This window comes from Lycium barbarum, chromosome 12 (genome assembly GCF_019175385.1).
Source record: "Lycium barbarum isolate Lr01 chromosome 12, ASM1917538v2, whole genome shotgun sequence".
NCBI lineage: Eukaryota > Viridiplantae > Streptophyta > Magnoliopsida > Solanales > Solanaceae > Lycium > Lycium barbarum.
In genome coordinates this window covers 103,849,364-103,866,954 of record NC_083348.1, presented here as the reverse complement: position 1 = coordinate 103,866,954, position 17,591 = coordinate 103,849,364, and the positions used below count along the sequence as shown (strand labels likewise).

Here is a 17,591-nt window from a genome sequence, read left to right as displayed (position 1 = left end):
ATGCATCTTGGTAAACGTAATGTTTATTGGGCCAGCAGTCCAAACCACATAAGATGTCACATTATTTATATTGATGGAAGTTGTCACAACCTATATGGCTTACTTGACAAAATTTATATGAAAATTTCTGAAGGATTCAAAATGCCTGAAGCATTTACAAATTCTTAGGAAACTTGTTTATAATTCTTAAATGGATTAAATGAATCAAGGATGATGTATTGAAATCGCCTTAATGAATATTTATTGACGAAGGGTACAAATAAGATCATGTTTACCCTTGTCTCTGTATGATAATCGGAACCTTTCATGCTATTATGCAAGTTGATGACTTGAATATTATTGGAACTCTTGAAGAGTTTCCAAAAGCACTTGATTATATCTGCTGAAATGAGAAAATTGAAATGGTCCTGAAGTACCATATATTTGTGCAGTTGATGCATTTATATATCTTGCTATAACTACAGGCATGATATAATTTACTCCAACATGGAGTTATTGAAATAAATCAACTGCATATTGTAAATGAAAGCCCTGACATGAATTTATTTGTCCTAACCAATACTGTCAAGTGTTTTAGACATACAGGGCATTCATCTGATCGACATAAGAATTCAATCCAGATATGTTATCTATTTCCATGAAGGATTATTGTCATGACAGTCAAATCATAGAAAGACAACAACAGATTATGAAGCAAGTCATGATGTACTTGTCCTGATTGCAACAATATTATACGGCGATGATGCAACTCTATCTGAGAAAGGGAGATGTAGATCATCAACCACTTCGTCAAATGATCATTTGACAGATCTGATAAAAGCTCTGTCAATCTCAAGATATGATAAGTTGGTATACAAGATTTGTTACATCACCGTCAAGAATTATGTGATGCTTTAATTAGGGGGAGCAAATACGCACTGTATTTTTTTTCCCTTGACCAAGGTTTTGTCCCATTTGGATTTTCCTGGCAAGATTTTTAATGAGACAACTCTCAAAGCGTATTACTAGATATGTGTACTCTTTTTCCTTCATTAGGACTTTTTTCCCACAGGGTTTTTCCTAATAAGGTTTTAACGAGACACATCATCTATTAATGGACATCCAAGGGGGAGTGTTATAAATATCCCAAATAGTGGATATCCATTAAGTTATAAATATCCCAAAATATCTCAAAATATCCCATGTCCTGTTGCTCCTATAAATAGGATGCACAGATGCAATGTTGAAAGGGCAGAAGTAATATAATCTGATATCTCTCTATATATTCTCTCTGCATATTTCTTCTGTGTATTTACTTCATAGTTTTATTTCATAATACGGTTCGAATAATGGGGCAATTGTTATGAAATCTTTTTCGATGGGTGGAGGTGCTCTTTTTGATAATGAGGTTGTGAATATTCATGTAGATTTAATAAAATACCAATATCAAAGTGTATAACGACTGGCAATTTAGATATTTAGGTGAGACGCAATTCATATCAAATAGATAAAAGTTCTAGGTTTGAATGTCTCGTCACACATTAACAAAAATGTAGTATTCATGTGTTTGGTCCCAAGAAAATTACGCCTAAGTCTAAACATGAAAAGTTATTAGACCTCAAATAATAAAGAAAAAGCGTTTCATTTACTTACATTTTTAAAAATACTTAATCATTCACCATACTCTTTGGGATACGATGCTCCTCGCCGCCGATCAAGAAGTGAGGCTAGTAGTGGACCTAACATAGCCTTTAATTTGTTGATCAAAGTCTTTCTGTAACACCCCGAATTTTTTTAAACTAACACTTGAATTCTCGATTGATCATATCTTAATAGTAAAGGTATATTTTACTTCGCACTTTCTAAACGTGAATTTGACGATATTTGAAACTTATTTGAAGTGTTACGGTGTAGTTATATAAACTACTCTTACTATTATTATCTTAAGTAATTAAGAAATGAAATAGATATTTAATATTTTGGGTATCCTCCCTTTCATATTTTTCCAAACAGCCAACTTTATGTTCACACTTATTCAAGATGATATATATCACCTATGTAAAATATCTTTCTCCACCTCCTTTTATTTCTTGAGAAAAAGGAAACCCCAAAGCTCCTCTACTTTTGTCAAATTCTCCCACTAAATCACCAACAAGACTTGTTTTGGTTGAGCCACAAGCTACTCCACACTTTTGAGGTAAGTTTACCAAACCAGTTTTTAAACTGGACAGTTGTTAGGATTTGCAGCATAGTTCCTTGTATAAAATTTCGTTGGCCAGGCGGTGACAATTGAGAGGTTGTCACTGAGCATTCCTAGTCACACGGGAAATGAGGTCAAATGGCAAGGCAAGGCCATATAAGTGAGTCAAGATGGTCTAGAAAGCTATTTCATAGATCTACAACTTTTATTCGGGCTCCAAAATCTAGTTTTGCTTGTATTTACTCGAAAGGGGTGATGAAGTACAGTATAGATTTTATTTTACAAACCCTCTATGTACTACTGTTAGTATTTTGAGCATATATTTTTGTACAAAATTGATATTGAGGTGATTTAAAATTCTCTAGGACCCCAAAACATATATCTACAAATTTCATTAAGACCACAAAATCTATTTTTCGTTTACCCCTTTGAAACTGAGTCACAATACAAGATAGTAGTAATATCCAGAATTTCTGTTTTGATAGTTTAGGGTGATTTTCACTGATATCATGTTTAGTTTTGACGTGCTGAAACCATTGAACTTAAATAGATATATGATTGTGTATTAAAGGTATATATATATATATATATATATATATATATATATTCTTGTATAAACTAGGGGAAATTGGCTAAGGAAGTCGACATATTTACTTGATCATTGCTTTGAGGATTTATAACTTCTTGATGTTTGTTTGAGTTTTAGAAGCACTAAAGCTCTAAGGTTTGCACCTAAACTTGAACTTTTCTTTCAATTTATTTTGTTGGAGATATTGTGAGAATCTCGAATTTTGATAAAATAGTATCTACTTTAAATTTTTGTCATATTGATTTTGTTGCTACTTTAATAGTTTACTTGCTTTGTTGGTTGAGAAAGAATATCTTGAGACCCTTCAATATGATAACGTTATTGTCACACCCCATTTTAACCGGAGTCAAAATTAGGAGTATGACGTATTGGTGATTCCCGTTTATTTTGTTTGAAGAGTCGCCACCTAATTAATTTAACGGTGAATTAGGACACCTAGAGGTTAACTAAGGCAAAGTTAAACTAAACCTCAATTAATAGTTTGCTTAACCAGTGTGATTCTAGGTAAGGGTTCTATATCATCCTAAAGGGAAGGGATTAGGCATCCTTTAGAATCCGTTAACTTACGGTTATCCGACCAACTTAGGTTAATTAATTAAATTAAATGTAGGGTTAAATTTTAGAAAATGACCTTAAAATATTGCTAAAGTTTTTAAGAAAGAAAATCATGTTAATTAAAATAAGATTTACAGAAAAGAGGTATAATTTGTATAAAGAAAACTTTAAATGCCATTTTTAGAATAAGACTCATAAAGGTTATTAAGGTTTTCAATAAGAGACTATTGAAAGTAAGACTATATTCGTATAAAGGGGAATCTTAGGATGCTATTTGAAATAAAATTTATAATCGTTAATAATAATTTTAAAGGAAGTAGCATAAAAAATGAAGTTTGTAAAATATGACGATTTACATATAAATAGAAAAAGATGCGAACTCAAACGATAAATATTTGAACAAACTAAACAGTGAGGTATTAATTAAACTTAAATTTTAGAGATGCGAATAAAACATGAAAGAGTTAATAGATTTCTTTTATCCATTTTATTATCTTTATCTACTATGCTTAATTAAGAAATGCGTGATTGACTCAAAATTTGAAGAGTTGTTTAGAATATGTTTGAATTTATATTTGCGCCATAGTGGTATATTTTTTTTTTTTTTGAAATCGAGAGATAAAATATGATTCTTTTAACTAAAAAAAAGAAAGGATATTAATTTATACTATCAATTATTTTAGAAGTAAATATTATAAATAACTTTAATGTGAAAGAAGAAAATGAAACTTATGGGATTAATTATTAGTCTTTTTTAAACTTACTACCCATTACTAAATCTATTAAATCATTAAGATTTATATAAACTAAAAAGAAAAAAAATAAACAAAGTAGTTAGTATACAAATTAAATGCACAAAATAAGTAAAGGAGAGATAATTAAAAAAAATGGGCTCAGCCCATATTCAAGAAGGGCTGCTGTTGAATGGATCTGGCCCATTGCCGCGAACACTGTTCCTGCTATATGGGCCTCGGCCCAGAATTCTTATTTGCTGCGGGTGAGCTGATTTAGGAGTGACTCGATAATATTATGTTGGGCTTTTAGCCCAACACCGAATGCGGAAGACAAGTCCCTCGGACTCGTATGCGGAGGTCATGCATAAAAATGAAAGGAAGAGATCAGTATACTGTCAATATACATAATTATACATAATCAAACACATTATACTTGTAATGCACAAGCATATAAGACTTGTATTAGCACAGAATCACCCAATCAGATTCATTCATATTTACGGTTTTAAACAAAGATCAATTCATGTTTTAAAAGCAAGACAACCTTCCAAATGACAAGGCAAAGAAAAGGAGCTCAACTTCCTATATTTTAAGGAATCCAAATTAAAAAAAAAAAACAATCTTAGGATGTAAACCACTGGGAAATCAGCAAGCAATGAAACTGATACCTAATTAATGATGTCCAGGTGCACAGGTTGCAGCAAATATTCAAGATTGTTCAAAATAGATAAGATTATATCTCTTGCAATCTTAAGTTAACTCTACCCATCTACATTCTTAATGGCAGATTAAAAAAAAAGAAGGAAATCTCTTAGTATAAATACTCTTTAGTTAACATGTGAAGGAGGAAAGAAAGGGAAGAGGCATGAATCAAATAACTTAAGCTGGTTTTAGACTGTGACAAGCATACTTTCAAACTTACAAACCAAATAACCATGATGAGCATACTTTCAAAATTACAAACCAAATAACTTAAGCTGGTTTCAAATGATGAACAAGGAGAAAGCACGAATCATGATTTCACACTTCAAAGCAAAGAGAAAACACAAAAGTAGAAGCAAAGCTATTAAGGATAGAATCAGAATCAGAACCAGCCCCACAAACAAACAAAAACAGAAGTCGAACCAGCCATCCAAAAAAAAACGCAGAGCAGAAACAGAGCTACTGAGGATAGAATCAGAATAAAAAACCGACATACGGACCAAACACAAAAGGCAGAAACAGAACAAGCCACACGACTAACGAAAACACAACTAAGGCCCGCTACTGATTTTAACATTGTATGAAGAAAACAGTACTGATCGGGACAGAGTCGGAATTCGATAAACCAGGTTATGTGAATCGGGCTAGTTTTCTTGACATATGAAATTTCATTTTTTGATACACTTAAGCTACAAAATAGCGCTCGGACATTTAAGCACAAACAACAAAGCCGAGCTAAAATATATTTAAAGTAAAAAAACTCAGAAACATCTATGGACTGAACCTGGCCATTTTCTACTATCTGCATTTATATGAACTAACCAATTCAAGAACAGGCCATGCTTTAAACAAATCGACCAAAGCTAATCTTTATATTATAAAACTTCTATCATAAGACTAATGATAGGCTAAAATTCATGATTAATCTAGCAAACTAATCCCACATATACAAACATATGAACATCATAAAAATGATTAAAACTAAACTAAAAGGAGGAAATTTTACCTTCTTCGGGAGCAGCGAATCCGAGGTGCAGGGGGTTCTTGGATCTATACTCGTTACACCACAAATCCCGAATTCGTACACACTCGTACTGGAAATAACTCCAGAGACAAAACGAAAAAAACAAAAAAAAATGACTTTAAATCTTGTAATCGATATCAAGAAGGGATCGTGACTGCTAAAATAAAATTTCCTAAGGGAATTTTTGTGGGGGTTTCCAACTTGTTCCCGAACTTGTATTTTTAGGGGATTTTCCAGTCCGTCTCCTCTTTTTGCAAGGGGTTTTTGGGGGTTTTCTTCTATCTCCTCAAAAATCCTCCCTAAACTGTTCTTGTGAGCCCCTTTTATAGGTTTTTTTTTATTTATTTTGTGTTTGAGGAAATAGAGGAAAGGAGGAGCGGGGGGGACAAGACGAGTGGAGAGGCGGGGAACAGGGCGTAGTGGGGGAGGCGGCTAGGGTTTGTCGCGGGAGAGGAGGAGGGAGAAGGGAAGGGAGAGAGGAAGCGGGAAAGGGGGAGGAGATGGGGTAAAGGTGGAAGCGGCGGAGAGAGGGAGGAAAGAGAAGGGAAAAGAGTCAAGGGGGAAACCCTGTTTCCCTTATTTTGAGCGGAAATGGGCCGCACCCGATCCTTTTTTGGACTGGGTCAATTTTTGACCGGGTATTAAAAGAATGGGCTAATAAATTAAAATATGGACTGGTCTAGAAATTAGGGTCAAAAATATATGCTGGTCAAAACATATTTATGAGTTGATTGGACTTTGATTTGGAATCCGATAAATCAAAAATACGGGCTGAGTGCAAGAAATAGTTTGGCTTTTAAATTTGAATAAAAGACCCATTTTAATTAACGATATACTGAGGGTGACAAAATACTGTTTGATACAAAATGTGTGATTATTAGGACTCGGGTAATAAAATTATATGGTGTTATCATAACCACAGTAAAAATAAGTACTATTATTTAATTATGCAAAGATAAATGCGATGCGTGTGCGTAAGCTAGTACAATGCCGAAATGTAAGAAAATTGTGAATTATAATAATAGTAATAAAAAATAATAATAATAATAATAATAATAATAATAATAATAATAATAATAATAATAATAATAATAATAATAATAATAATAATAGTAACTGTAATAGAATAAATATATCTATTTTAATTTTTTTTTCTTTAAATATTAGAAGCGTAAATAGGTATTTTGGAAGAGAGGCGGGACAAAATTGGGTGTCAACAGTTATCATTGAGGGTTAATTTTGTGATTGAGTTATAAGTATGTTAAAATCACATTGGTGTTATGTGAAGTATTTGTAAGACGACTTAATTCGCCCACATATACGAATTGCTTGAGTATTATTGCATTCTTGTCGGGACATTGTCCTTCTTGTGATAGTGACCTTGTCATTTATAATGACACACCTCATGGTATTGTTCGGATCTCGCCCATCTTGAATTTGGATTTACATTTCATCTTGACGATGGACTTCTGTTCATTTTCGAGTATGAGTGGAAAGCCACTTTCAACATGGCTCTTGATTCTCTTGGTTATTGGGTGACGACCCTCTTTGATTTTCAGATCTTGACTTTGGATTTACATTTCGTCTTGATGATGGGTTTTTGTCCATTTTCGAGTATGAGTGGAAAGTCACTTTCAACGTGGCTTATGATTCTCTTGATTATCGGGTGACGACCCTTCTTGATTTGGGATTCGGTCCTTCTTATTATATGATTATGCTTAATGTGATGACATGACGTATGTGTTGGGCGAAATTAACTAACTAAATGACTTTCTCGAATTAGCTTGGGAAGCTTTCTTGACACTAGAGATATGAATATTGTTATTTAGAATTACTTCTTGGGTTGATATTTGATTCTCTTTAATATCGTATATAGCTTACTTTGATAAGTCTATTCCTTGAATTTACTTCTTGGACTCATTTTTGATATGTAGCTCACTATTAAATTAACTAATTGAATGACGTTTCATGAATTAGTGCGAGAGCTTTCTTGACACTTGGTATTTGAAATATTAGTATCTTGAACTATCTTATGGTTTGGTGGTTCTCTTGAAATGTCGTACATTGATTAAGTACTTGATGATAAATTGGATAAGTTTATGTCTTGAATTTACTTCTTGCACTCATATTTGATCATAGCTCACTATTCAATAACTAATCAGTGGACCTTTTTGAATTAGCTTTGGAAAGCTTCTTGACATTTGAGATGTTGAATATTGATATATTAAACTATTTTATTATTTGATATTTGTTTCTTTTGAAGCAATTGTACCTTCATTAAGTACTTGATGATGATTTTGATATGCTCGTTTCTAGAATTTATTTTTGTACTCCTTACATAGCATATTTTTATATGAAATGTTAGTTAAGTTTATGTGTCACTAAGCTTTATGCTTAGCAATAGTTTGTTACTATCGTAGGTAATGTTCTGAGGGAGATTTAAGGATTGTCATTTGAAATAGACTAGTTGGAAGCCTAGATGAAGACCACATTTGCATGAGCAAGTTCATTTTGTATACATTTGGGGACTTGTATGTGATTCATGTGATACACTTAGATATGCACTTTTGAATGAAATTTGAGTCATGATGTTAATATTTTGTAACTTGATTTTGCTGAATGACTTGACTATTTTGAGAGTGTCCATGCCTAAGTCTTGTAATATTTTAAATTTAGTACTTATATTGAACTTGAGAAACTTAACTAGTTTGTATTTGAGATTGGGAGCTGAATTCAAGCTTGGTATGAGCCTTGAATGTTGTAGCATGAAAGATATTTTTCTACTATGTGCTTGATGAATTCTAAAGTGTTGATTTAACTCAAAATAAAATAGATGTTCATTTTTATGATTGAATATTTCTATTTTTTTTTTTTTTTAGATTTTACTATGTTGAGATGTTGTATTTTAAAACTTGTTCAAATGGGCCCAGGGAGTGCTACACTTTCTCAATTTTACAGTTAGCTCTATTTATGCCATTACCTTACCAGCTAAATCTTAACTGAAGTCTAAGGTTAAAGCCGCATCGAAACTTGAAATAATTAATTGTTACTTAATCCCATTCATTGGTCTTATTTCGTTACTCTTTATTGCTTTTTTTTTTTCCTCCCCCTTTTTGTAGAAGCATGGAGGTAGCGATTTGATAATGTTTCTGATGTGGGAATTGCATTTTGGGAAGTCCATCAAATTTCCTGATTTTGATAGGTATTGGATGATTGGTTTTCTTTTAATGAGCCTAGCATTATTATAATGTAGAAAGTACCAATAATTGAAGGGAAGCGCATTAGTTGTCGAAATGTCAACTATCAAAGCGTCAGCATTCACCTTCCACAGTTGAATGCGTCACTTATGGTTTTGTCTTTTATTTGAAAGAAAGCCAATTATATACAGTTTGTAGATTGCTCCTTTGTCACACAAACGCACAATAATCAATCCTGTCACCGCTTTATCACTCCCACAAGCAACTCTCATCTCACCCGAGGATAACTCCTACTTAGCGTGCTCTTATGTCTAATGCTTTTTAATCTTTAATTACTTGACAATTATATGCGCCTATGGAACTTTCAATTATTAAATTTCAACCAAGCACCACCAGGTTTTACATAAAAAAAAAAAAAAAAAAAAAAATGAACTCCGCAAAAGATCCAAATGGAATTGTAGAACAAAATTTAACAATTAATGATGGTTAACTTAGGAAATCTTTCATTAGGCGCTACTTCGAAAAATGCTACTTCAGATAAATTAAATACATTGTGAGATAAACTAGATATTTTCTTGGGCAATTTGCTGAGTTACCCTTCGCTGGGGTGGTCTTTAATTTTTAATCCTCAAAACGGTAGTCTTTAAATTTTACCCTTCAGAAAATTTACACCTCACAGGCAGAATTTGCATGGGCAAAAATTTTGCATGTGAGGCCCAAATTCTGCCTTAAGGTAGAATTTTACTGGACAGATTTGTAAAATTCTGCCTAGTGATTTTTTTTTAATCTGAGTTAGAGTTCGAACCCATAATTTCGGGGTGTTAAATGAGGGGTATAAATTAAAGATTACCAAGTTGAAGGGCAAAAATTAAAGACCACCCCAGATGAAGGGCAATCCGTGCGAAAAAAAGTATTTTCTTATACGTCGGATCCTTTTACCCACCTCTTTATCCATTTCGTGCGTCGAAATGTAGCGGCCTTGTGGGTAGGCTAGGTTTTAATACAAAATATGGCACTCTTATTGGGATTCTCAGACAATAGGTAAATAGAGTGCAGAACTAAATGACCCAATAAAAATCAATTGAACTAAAATGTCCCAAAAAAAAATACCTTTAACGCGTTTTTTTTTTTACGTTATGTAAAAATATGTCAATGTCCCCCGTTAACATACATTACCCGAACTTTAAAAAAAAAGAAAAAAAAAAAGAAGAAAACTAACGCAGCAATTAAGTGCGCTATGCATATGCAAATTTTTCCAACCTAATGAATGGTCTAAGAATAGGCTAAGGCATCAACTTACCTATTAATAGAGGTTTGTCGTGTGTATTAGCTCATTAATAATGCAACACAAATACACACACAAACCTCCATTAATACTTTTTTTTTATCCTCCATTAATACGTAAGTTGATGCCTTGGCCTATTCCTAGACCATTCATTAGGTTGGAACTATTTGTGCATGCATAGTGCACCTAATTTCCTGCGTTATGCAATTTTTTTTAAAAGCTCGGATAACGTACGTTAACAACAGGAGACATTAATATATTTTTACATAATGTATAAAAAAAGTGCGTTAAAGGTACTTTGATATCTCTTTTTCTCTTGGATATTTTGATTTATTGAGTCATTTAGATTCGGACTCCAATCAATTCTTATTCTGCAACATAAATATATCATGACTTACTGAAAACGGGCTCACATGTCGACTGATAATTTTTGCTTGGCCAATCATAGATAGTCAGCACATTTAGTCATACACAAAAAGTTTAAATTTTTGTCTTAGCTTAATTAGAAATTGTACTATAGAAGAATTTTGATCCGAAGATAGCTTTTGCAAGTTGGAAGAACAGTCCGATTGGAAAATGAACAAAGATAACTTTTGCAAGTTGGAAGTACTGTCTGATTGGAAAATGAACAAAGATACTTTTCGATGAATAGATGGTTAGAAATGAAATTGTGCAACCTCAAGTAGAAAACAGAAAACGACATCTTGGATCATGTGATTTAGATAAAATCAGCATCATCTTATGAGATAAAATCTCAAATCATCTAAAAAGACATGATTTGAAATTATATTTACCAATCATTTATATTATATATTAATCAGTTTGTTTCTCTTCTCGGTCAGAGTGAATTCAAATTCTGGATATTTAATCGCTTTTGTTAGAAGCTTTTATGTCCGAACTTAATTGGAACAATACAGACATCGGACGCCGTTTGAGAAAAAAAAAAGAAAAAAAAAAGACGTCTAAGGTTGGCCCAAGGTGGGACCTAAGGAATAAAAAAAGTGAGGGTATAGGTTTCGACCTTCAGTGTCTTAGCTACAAAAATAGATTCTTTAAATTCTGGTCCTTGAATTGTTCGGGAAAACCAATATATATGCGTGTTAAACACACCCTTCTAGCAGATTTTCAGGTAGAGCATGTCCGCCACACGTAGTGTTTGATAATTTTGGAACCAACTCTTTGACGTTTTGAGGTGTCAACACACATAATTAGTAAAAAAACAAAACACTCTGAAGAAGAGAAAAAAAGGAAAGAAAAAAAATGGGAAGCAATAATGGAAGAAGCAGGGAGTCAACTTTTTACAAAGAAGTGCTGCCATTTACAGCTATGGTGGCTATGGAATGCATAAATGTTGGCTTAAACACACTTTACAAAGCTGCTACTAACAAGGGCATGAGCCATTATGTCTTTGTTGTTTACAGCTATGGTCTTGCTGCTCTTCTCCTCCTTCCTTCTCCTTTCTTCTCCGCCAGGTCCTCTATTTTTACTCTCTATGTTTTTTTTTTTTTTTAATCTGTTAGAAACAATCTATTTTCTATTGCATGTGTATAAATTTTATGAAGAATCTGATGGAGTTGAAAAATTGGAATCATCTGACTGCAGATCAAGACTACTTCCACCTCTCAACTGCTCAATTCTAGCAAAAATCTTTCTTCTTGGAGTTATCGGGTACCATTTTGACTCTTTTTCTTGTTTTTCACTTTTAATCTGTCAATCTGCAGATGAACTAAAAGCCAAAAAAAAAAAAAAAACTGTTCATGCAAATCAGGTTGATGATCAGATGTTATTATTCGTATTTATGAGGAATTCAATTGAATTCAATTGTTAAGTCTGATTCAAGGGTCTAACTAGTGCTGATTCAAAAGGTCAACCCCAATTAACTTGAGATTAAAAGTACAGTTGATTGATATGTTGTGATTCTGTTTCAGATGTGGAAATTTATTAGGCCGCAAGGTCAATAAGAATTCTAGTGAAGTTTCATCCTTTTCTCTTTTCCTTATTCGTCTGTGTTTTTATTTTTTTATTACATAGGGATTGAGAAAGGGAAATGGGAGTGGAGCATTTGCAAGAATGACCTCTTTTGAGGCCACTAAAATTCGTTTCCCCATTAGTTGTGTAGGCTAAATTTTGTCCCGTAAAAAGAAAAATTCATTCAATTGCTTTTAAAGGCGAAAGTGTAGCCCATTGCACCAGTTGTGATAGAAGATAAAGACTAACCTCAAAAAAGGCCATAAGACGCAAGTAATTTTGTGGAACAGACAGATCCAGAATATGAAGTGCATAGGTTTCTTAGGGGCTACAATGACCTCAAGTTAATACTACATTAATCACTAAGTTCACATCCAAATATTTAGTAGATTTTTACTTAATATATATACAATGAAAGCTACAGGTTCGCATTAGTCTTAGAACAAAATATAATTATGTTTTCTTGCTTTTTCACAATATTTTAAAGTTTGTAATTGAAAGTGCAGGTGTACATCACAGATAATGGGGTATACAGGCATCAACTATAGCTCTCCTACGCTTGCCTCCGCCATCAGCAATCTTGTCCCTGCTTTTACTTTCGTCCTGGCTGTCATTTTCAGGTATCTCTAGAACCTGGGTCACCACTAAAAATAAGAATGGAAAAAAAGTTTTAAGTGAGGCTTGATCCCTAGATAAATAACTCAACCTTCAATCAAGTGCACTATTTAGTTTTTCGTAGCATGTGTTTCAGCAGATACTATTATACTAATTTTAGAAAATATATACATAAAATACTTAGTTTTACGAAGAGACCACGTGCCCCTTTTTTGCACCTAAAATCGCCCCTGCTTATGTTCTAATTTCAGGTCATTTTCCTGCTTTCTTAATCTTGGCCATTTTGCTGTCCCCACTATAATGAAACCACATTAGTGTTTTTATCTCCTATTTGTGTCAAGTTGTTAACATCCTTTGTCAGCATCCATCAATTTTTCCCAACCCAAAAAAATAGTTGATACAAAGCAAAAAGTCGGCTAATTAGATTACAGATATCTAAGTTGTTGGCCACTCAATCGAGTATTTAAAAACAAAAAAAATGTAGGCCAAAGGATACAAATTCGGGCCATTTGCAACATTTGCCTTTCTAGGTTCAGTGAGTTAAACTTGTATGTAAAATAAAACTTCATCCAACTCTACATTTAAGGGCGAAGTTTAGTCCATTGGATTAACGGGAACAAAATTTAAAAAATGGCTTCAAAAAAGGCCATATGGTTCAACTAATCCACCTTTTCGCTGATTTACAAAAATAACACTTTTGTGGATTTGTATTTAGAAGTTGGTCACTTTTTAAAATTAGACCAGTAGTTTCAAGTTCCAAAGTGGCTCTGTGGTCTAAAAGAAGTCAAGTTGTTGTATTCACATGGCAAATAATTTCATCAGTGTTCTGGTTTTTATGTTTTAGAAGAAGAAATTTGATGAGTGGAACTGTTAAACAGGATGGAGAAGATACAGTTGAAAAGATCAAACACTCGAGCCAAAGTCTTGGGCACGGTGGTATCCATAGCTGGAGCATTCGTAGTGACTCTATACAAGGGTCCAAAATTATTAGTGCCTACAACGCCCGCAACCAATTTACTACGTCAACCTCTCCGCTCATCTCAATCGAATTGGATGCTTGGTGGCCTTTTCCTCACAACTGAGTATTTTTTAGTCCCCATGTGGTATATAGTTCAGGTATGAATTTTTTTGTATTCGTACTCAATGTTTATACCAAGTAAATGTATGGAAAATACGTGTCTTGCTTTTACTAGTGTAAGTATTTTCCAAACACAAACTTTGTTCCTGAACAGGGATTTTTTTTTTTTTCTTGCAACAAAAGAAAGTAACTTAGTTGAGTCATGTGATGACAGACGTGGATTATGAAGGAGTATCCAGCAGAAGTGACCGTAGTTTTCTTCTATAACTTGTGTGTGAGCATCCTGGCTGGTATTGTTGGAATTTTCTCTGAACCTGACTCCAACAAATGGATAATTAAACCAGATATTGCAATGGCCTCCATCCTCTGCTCTGTAAGTAAATTGAGAAACAGGTTTGATTTTCCATTTTTATACAGTATATGTTAGGCCTTAATTGTTGTCGAGTTACACAATTTTGACACTATATTCAATGTAGGGGCGGCAAAATCAGCCCGTAAAATCATAATGTTAATATCCCACTTATTTGTTAATAGAAGGCGGAGCCAGGTTTCGAGATTTGAGGGTTCGGAATTTTAAGACATGACAACGACCTTAAGTTAATGTTAACAACCCCCAAACTAACGTACAAGTACCGGGATTTAATATAGCGACAAATTGATAGAGTTCCTGTACGTATCAGTCACCGGTGGACAAAAACTTTTGTAGTTTTGAAGAAGAAAAAGACCAAATAGTTTTTGGGTCTTTGTAGAAATCTGATTTTTGGTTTAATATTTGTGAAAGAAACGGGAGAGCCGTAGTTTTCTTCTATAACTTGTGTGTGAGCATCCTGGCTGGTATTGTTGGAATTTTCTCTGAACCTGACTCCAACAAATGGATAATTAAACCAGATATTGCAATGGCCTCCATCCTCTGCTCTGTAAGTAAATTGAGAAACAGGTTTGATTTTCCATTTTTATACAGTATATGTTAGGCCTTAATTGTTGTCGAGTTACACAATTTTGACACTATATTCAATGTAGGGGCGGCAAAATCAGCCCGTAAAATCATAATGTTAATATCCCACTTATTTGTTAATAGAAGGCGGAGCCAGGTTTCGAGATTTGAGGGTTCGGAATTTTAAGACATGACAACGACCTTAAGTTAATGTTAACAACCTCCAAACTAACGTACAAGTACCGGGATTTAATATAGCGACAAATTGATAGAGTTCCTGTACGTATCAGTCACCGGTGGACAAAAACTTTTGTAGTTTTGAAGAAGAAAAAGACCAAATAGTTTTTGGGTCTTTGTAGAAATCTGATTTTTGGTTTAATATTTGTGAAAGAAACGGGAGAGCCTCTTTTATTTTAGAGTGGAACGTTATTTTTTGCATTTTTAATTGTCAATCTTATGTTTTTAAAAATTAAAAAACATTAAAAAAATGCTTACATAGCATGAAGGGCAAAATCGTGTTACATAGCATGAAGGGCAAAATCGTGTATCAAAGGGAAGAAGTATATGTACATATTATGTGCTAGCAAATAAGGGAAAAGGATGCCTGAAGGTGGGGCTCGAACCCACAATAGGCTGCAGAAGGCTTTTACTCTTCTTTCTTGCCATTGGACCATCAGCTTACTCTGGTAAGTGGATTTGCACTTAAATAGATATATACAATTACTAGATTTTCTAAAATAATAGTCTACTTAAAAGCTACTGGGTCCAATGGAACCTCTTATACTGTAGCTCCGCCCCTGTTTGTTAACTAATCCCATTTTGACCTGTTTAATTCAGTCCATTTAAAAACTAGGCTCATATACGACCCAAAATTGATCCCTGAGAAATTTTGTTTAAGTATTTTTAAAAAAATATTTCTTTATTTGATATGTTATAGATAATCATAATATAGGAAAAACGTTTTATTAAGTACTTAAACAAATTAAAAGAAAACAAACAAAGAACTTAAAACTTAGTTAGCTCATTTCAGCTCAAGTAATGACCCGCCCAATTAATAACTAAGCCCGTTTTAGCCCTCCCAAATTTAGCCCAACCCGCCCATTTGACACCCCTAGTTCGATGTGTCATTTTGAGTTCAATCCACCGGGTCAAGTCGACAAACGTATTATAACCCGACCCACTTAAACTTGGACATATTACTAAAATATGTGTTGATTTTGCCACCTCTGTTCTTGTATGATGAAATGATGTGCGTTGCATTACACAGGGAATTTTGGGCTCATCCCTAAATAATACAATTCACACTTGGGCTTTGCGCGTGAAAGGACCTGTCTATGTGGCAATGTTCAAACCACTGTCCATTGCCATTGCAGTTGCCATGGGAGTCGTTCTCCTAGGAGATACTCTCTATTTGGGAAGGTATGACCTAACTCATCACGTGCCTGATTTTGCATACTATATATTTCTCTACACAACACATTTATTTTCTTTTACAAATTTTCTGCTTTGACAATCAGCATCCTGGGAGCGACAGTAATTGCCATTGGCTTCTATACCGTAATGTGGGGAAAGGCAAAAGAGATGCCAGAATACGATGATTCTAGTGATCTCGAGTCGTCTCCAGCTCAAAAGTTCCCCTTGTTACACAATTATAAAAATGAAGGCATCTCAAACAAGTAAACAATTAGTAGGAAGGTGCAGAAAGGGAAGTCGCACAAAAAGCTGTAGGCTGTAGCTGCGATGTGCGGAAGACGCTATCTTTTATCAACAAATCAAGTAGCGGGTTGTATAGGAAGAAACAAAAAGGCTTCTGTGGGTAAAAAAGAGCAGCAAACTGTAGGCATATATCCTTTGTTCTGTACAGCTCTTCTGGAAAAGACTTCTTTGCTACTGACATTTTATCAGTGGCTTCAAAGTAGTCTGAAAGTCACTAGAGGAGAAACAGAATGCTCCACTTGTATCTCAGAATGAACTAAAGCCTATGTTAGTATTTAGTACAGTAACTGAACAAAAATGAAAAAGGTAATTAAGGCCTTGCTAGTTAATCTCAATTGAACAGGACATGTGCATTAACTCAATGGGTTCTAATATAGTAATTTATACTAAGAAAGAATACTAAACTTCAATGAGTCTGCAGGGCAGGGGCTCTTGATTTTACTACAGTGCCAAAATTTATCTGGATCTACCCCATAACATTAGACTCCAGGATTTAAATTCCTTTCATCCCATTCTTGTTATAAACTTGAGTGAGATGCATAATCACTGGTCATATTCTAACATAGACAACTACAGAGAATCCAGAATTGATTGCAGTATCTATCTATAGAGTGCTCTCTCACCAAATTAAACACTAAAACTTGCCGCAATATGAGCAATATGATGCTAGAGGTGGCAAAATCAACTCACTTTTTTTTGTAATTTACCCGTTCAATCTGTCCAAGTTTTAACTGATTGAATTATGATCCATTTGTTGACTGATTCAACCTGTAAAACCCGAAAAAAACAAATCAAACTATTGGGTCAAATTAGGAATCCGCTACTTTTGTAGTACCAAAAAAAAAAAAGTTGAATCAAACTAATACAAAAAAAAAAAGTAGGTTTCATGCACTAATTTAGCGTGTGAAAGGATCAAATTGCAAAAATAACAGTTTGGCTTTTTTGCAATTTGATCCTTTCACGCACGAAATTCGTGCATGAATGAGACATGCGTCAACAATGTACTAAATACTAA

General features: G+C 33.8%; 1 protein-coding gene across 1 annotated transcript; it reads left to right on the top strand.

Annotated features, from left to right (window-relative positions):
* The first annotated feature begins 11,183 nt into the window (after positions 1-11,183).
* Positions 11,184-16,911, top strand: LOC132622495 (WAT1-related protein At3g28050-like). The gene is made up of 7 exons (XM_060337110.1): positions 11,184-11,737; positions 11,868-11,933; positions 12,740-12,853; positions 13,727-13,964; positions 14,141-14,299; positions 16,128-16,279; positions 16,378-16,911. Exons 1-7 carry the CDS (start codon positions 11,526-11,528, stop codon positions 16,538-16,540), a joined length of 1,104 nt encoding a protein of 367 aa, XP_060193093.1. The 5' UTR covers positions 11,184-11,525; the 3' UTR covers positions 16,541-16,911.
* The last annotated feature ends 680 nt before the right edge of the window (positions 16,912-17,591 follow it).

What these genes read in the sequence shown, in the direction of transcription:
- LOC132622495 (XM_060337110.1), top strand. Translation starts at nt 11,526, where the DNA reads ATGGGAAGCAATAATGGAAGAAGCAGGGAGTCAACTTTTTACAAAGAA. An exon ending in TTTCTTCTTGGAGTTATCGG is followed by an intron (nt 11,934 to 12,739) that starts GTACCATTTTGA and finishes TTGAAAGTGCAG; the next exon opens with GTGTACATCACAGATAATGG. An exon ending in GATACTCTCTATTTGGGAAG is followed by an intron (nt 16,280 to 16,377) that starts GTATGACCTAAC and finishes TTTGACAATCAG; the next exon opens with CATCCTGGGAGCGACAGTAA.